Source organism: Micropterus dolomieu, linkage group LG06, assembly GCF_021292245.1.
Source record: "Micropterus dolomieu isolate WLL.071019.BEF.003 ecotype Adirondacks linkage group LG06, ASM2129224v1, whole genome shotgun sequence".
In the NCBI taxonomy this organism is placed as follows: domain Eukaryota; kingdom Metazoa; phylum Chordata; class Actinopteri; order Centrarchiformes; family Centrarchidae; genus Micropterus; species Micropterus dolomieu.
Genome location: NC_060155.1, coordinates 29,951,356 through 29,954,700, shown reverse-complemented (window position 1 = coordinate 29,954,700; position 3,345 = coordinate 29,951,356). Strand labels below are relative to the sequence as shown.

At 53.1% G+C, this 3,345-nt stretch overlaps 1 protein-coding gene across 1 annotated transcript in view; it reads right to left on the bottom strand.

The window, feature by feature from the left end:
- Positions 1 to 1,689: 1,689 nt before the first annotated feature.
- The window catches only part of dnajc1 (DnaJ (Hsp40) homolog, subfamily C, member 1), a 9,994-nt gene continuing 8,338 nt past the window's right edge, over positions 1,690 to 3,345 (bottom strand). The window contains exons 10-12 of the mRNA XM_046051209.1: positions 2,721 to 2,769; positions 2,241 to 2,629; positions 1,690 to 2,064 (exon numbers count right to left, since the gene is read on the bottom strand). Of these exons, the coding sequence (XP_045907165.1) occupies positions 1,996 to 2,064; positions 2,241 to 2,629; positions 2,721 to 2,769 (507 nt within the window). The 3' untranslated portion in view covers positions 1,690 to 1,995. The remainder of the gene's footprint in view (positions 2,065 to 2,240; positions 2,630 to 2,720; positions 2,770 to 3,345) is intronic.

The window sequence follows — 3,345 nt, the reverse complement described above, 5'->3', positions numbered from 1 at the left end:
TCCTCTGCTGCTCCTCCTCCTCCTCCTCCTCTCCTCTGCTGCTCCTCCTCCTCCTCCTCCTCTCCTCTGCTGCTCCTCCTCCTCCTCCTGCTGCTGCCTCCTGCACTCCTCCTCCTGCTGCTGCTGCTTCTCCTCCTGCTGCTGCTGCTTCTCCTCCTCCTGCTGCTACAGGTTCAGCAGACTGGTTTTACTCTCCACAGGGTTCAGGTCTGATGAATGTTACATGTTTTCTTGTTGACGCACATAGGTGTCACATTTCCTGGGGGCCCCTGGGGGCCCCTGGGAGCCCTGTACCCACCACTTTCTGAAAGCGTTTGTTAAAAATGAAAACCAGCACCAAGTGAGGAAATAAAAGTTTAGACAGAAAGAAAACATGAATTTAAATTTAGTCTGAGCTGAAAACAGAAGCTACAGCAGGACTGGACCCTGACCCAGCAGGAGGACCAGAATCCTCATCTAAAGATTCACTTCAGAATATTAAGAGTTTAAAACCTTCAGGAGCCATTAGACCCTGTCTCAGACCCTGATCTCAGACCTGCTGTGTGACGCCTTATGAGGGTCAACCTGCTGCAGACGTTGATGCTGGTTCAGATAGAAACGGGTCAGAACACACAGCTAGGGGGTCCATGCTGACCCCAATCCTACACTGGGCTCATGAGCATCAGACCTGGACCACGGAGCAGGAGGCGGCCTGGAAACCTGGAACACACGGCACCAGGATGTAGTATGGGAAAAAGCCGAGGCAGCTTCGGACCATGTTCTGCTGGGAAACCACGGGTCATGCCGTTCATGTGGATGTTACTTTGACACGTAGCACCTACCTGAGCACTGATGCACACCCTGTAGACCAGGTAGACCCTGTAGACCAGGTAGACCCTGTACACCCTGTAGACAAGGTACACCCTGTACACCCTGTAGACCAAGTAGACCAGGTAGACCCTGTACACCCTGTAGACCAAGTAGACCAGGTAGACCCTGAAGACCCTGTAGACCAGGAAGACCAGGTACACCCTGTAGACCAGGTACACCCTGTACACCCTGTAGACCAAGTAGACCAGGTAGACCCTGTAGACCCTGTAGACCAGGTAGACCCTGTAAACAAGGTACACACCCTGTAGACCCTGTAGACCAGGTACACCCTGTCGACCCTGTAGACCAGGTAGACCCTGTAGACAAGGTACACACCCTGTAGACCCTGTAGACCAAGTACACCCTGTAGACCCTGTAGACCCTGTAGACCAGGTAGACCCTGTACACCCTGCAGACCCTTTGATACAGACAGGGTTCCCTGAGGGCCTCTTTCAGCAGGATAATACTCCACAAAGCAAACAGGGTTCAGGATCAACGAGGTCAAGGTGTTGACCTGGCCTCCAGAGTCCACAGATCTCAGTCCAGTCCAGCATCTGTGGGTTGTGCTGGACCAACAAGTCCGATCCACGGAGGCCCCACCTCACAGCTTCCAGGACTTGAAAGGATCTGCTGCTTCTCTTGGTCCCAGATCCCACAGCACACCTTCAGGGGTCTACTGGGGTCCAGGTCTACGGGGTCAGGACTGCTCTAACCTTCCCAGTATCAGGCAGGTGGTCATAATGTTGTGGCTGATCAGTGCCGGCCCACAAGGTCCCGCTTCCCTTTGAGCTGACTCACCTGTCCTACAGGTGGTCAGCACTGAACCAGACCACCACAGCGTTAATAAATACTTTTTATTGATCAGCTGGACAGAAGGTGATTGACAGCATGCTGAACGGAGCTAAGGCACATGAAGCTGTGAGGTCAGAGGTCAGCTGGTTCAAACCGGCTTCCTTTGACACCCGTTATAAAAACACACCTGAGCAGGTGAGACGCCACGTCAACGGTAAAAACAAGATCATTTAGTCCATTCAGGAGGCAGCGCACCTGGACCCAAACACTGCTGACGGGTCACCTGGTCTTCACCTGTCGGGAGGTCAGAAGTCACAGCAGGAGGAGGCGGAGTCCGGGGGTCACCCGCTGGTATCAGCTCTTGGACTGTTTCTTCTTCTGAACCAGCTCCGCCAGCATCTTGTAGCGGATCATACACTCCTCCTGGAACACACAGGTCAGCAACACGTTAGAACCGGGTCAGCGAATCTGCTCTTTAGGACCAGGATCAGGTACCAGCTGGATCAATAGAGGATCAGTTAAACTAATGAAGGAACTGATCACCAGCTGTTATTAAAGGTCGACCTGGGCTGCTGGACTCTCAGGGTCTCAGTCCTCACCTTGGTCTTTCCGGGGACCACCTTGGCGATGCGGTCCCAACGTTCTGCAGTTCCTCGGGGGAACTGTTGCAGAGCGAGTTCTAGCAGTTTCTGTTGGCTCTGAGTCCAGACGACGGGTTCCGCCTTCTCCCTATTCTCCTGAGGCTCCGCCCCTTCCTCCTCCACCGCCGTCGGGTCGAAATCCCTCTGCCGACGACCTCTGACCTTGGCCTCCCCCCCATCTGCTGCCGCTGGCTTCCTGTTCCTCCTCCTCACCGCCGCCTCTTCCTCCTCGTCTTCCTGCTCCTTGTCGCAGGCGCCGCCCCCTCTCTGAGTCATCACACTGTCAGCGACAGGAAATGACCTCACAGGAAGAAGCGGTCCCTTCAGCTCCGACAGCTTCACCAGACCTGAAACACAGACAGCGCCGGCGGTAACGAAACCTGGCAGCAGATCCTCAGCAAATCCTGACGGAGACAGCAGCAGCTCAGCAGACTTTACCTGAGGTGTGGCTCACGTGCTCCTTCACCTGTTTGACTTTAGAGGTCACCTGTCGGAGGAAACACATGTCAGTAAGTAAGTAAGACATGAGGTCATCAGTCACATGACTCTCAGAGGGATGACTCAACGTTTCACAGCATCACAGGAAACTGAGTTCTCTGCTCGGCGTTCAGTTAAGAAATATTATTGACCGCAATTTGTCCTGTAGGACTTTTGGCTTTCAAATATTCAACATGACGATAACAAAGTCTGACGAGTTCTGCTGAAGAACGTCATCTTATCTTAAAGAGCTCATAGTACCTTACTACCCCACCAGAGCACTGCGCTCCCAGAATGCAGGTTTACTTGTGGTTCCTAGAGTCTCCAAAAGTAGACTAGGAGCCAGAGCGTTCAGCTATCAAGCTCCTCTCCTGTGGAACCAGGTTCCAGTTTGGGTTCAGGAGGCAGACACCATCTCCACATTTAAGAGTAAGCTTAAGACTTTCATCTTTGATAAAGCTTATAGTTAGGGCTGGCTCAGGTGAGTCCTGAACCATCCCTTAGTTATGCTGCTATAGGCCTAGACTGCCGGGGGATTTCCCATGATGCACTGAGCTCCTCTCTCCTCTACTTTCTCTCCCTCTGT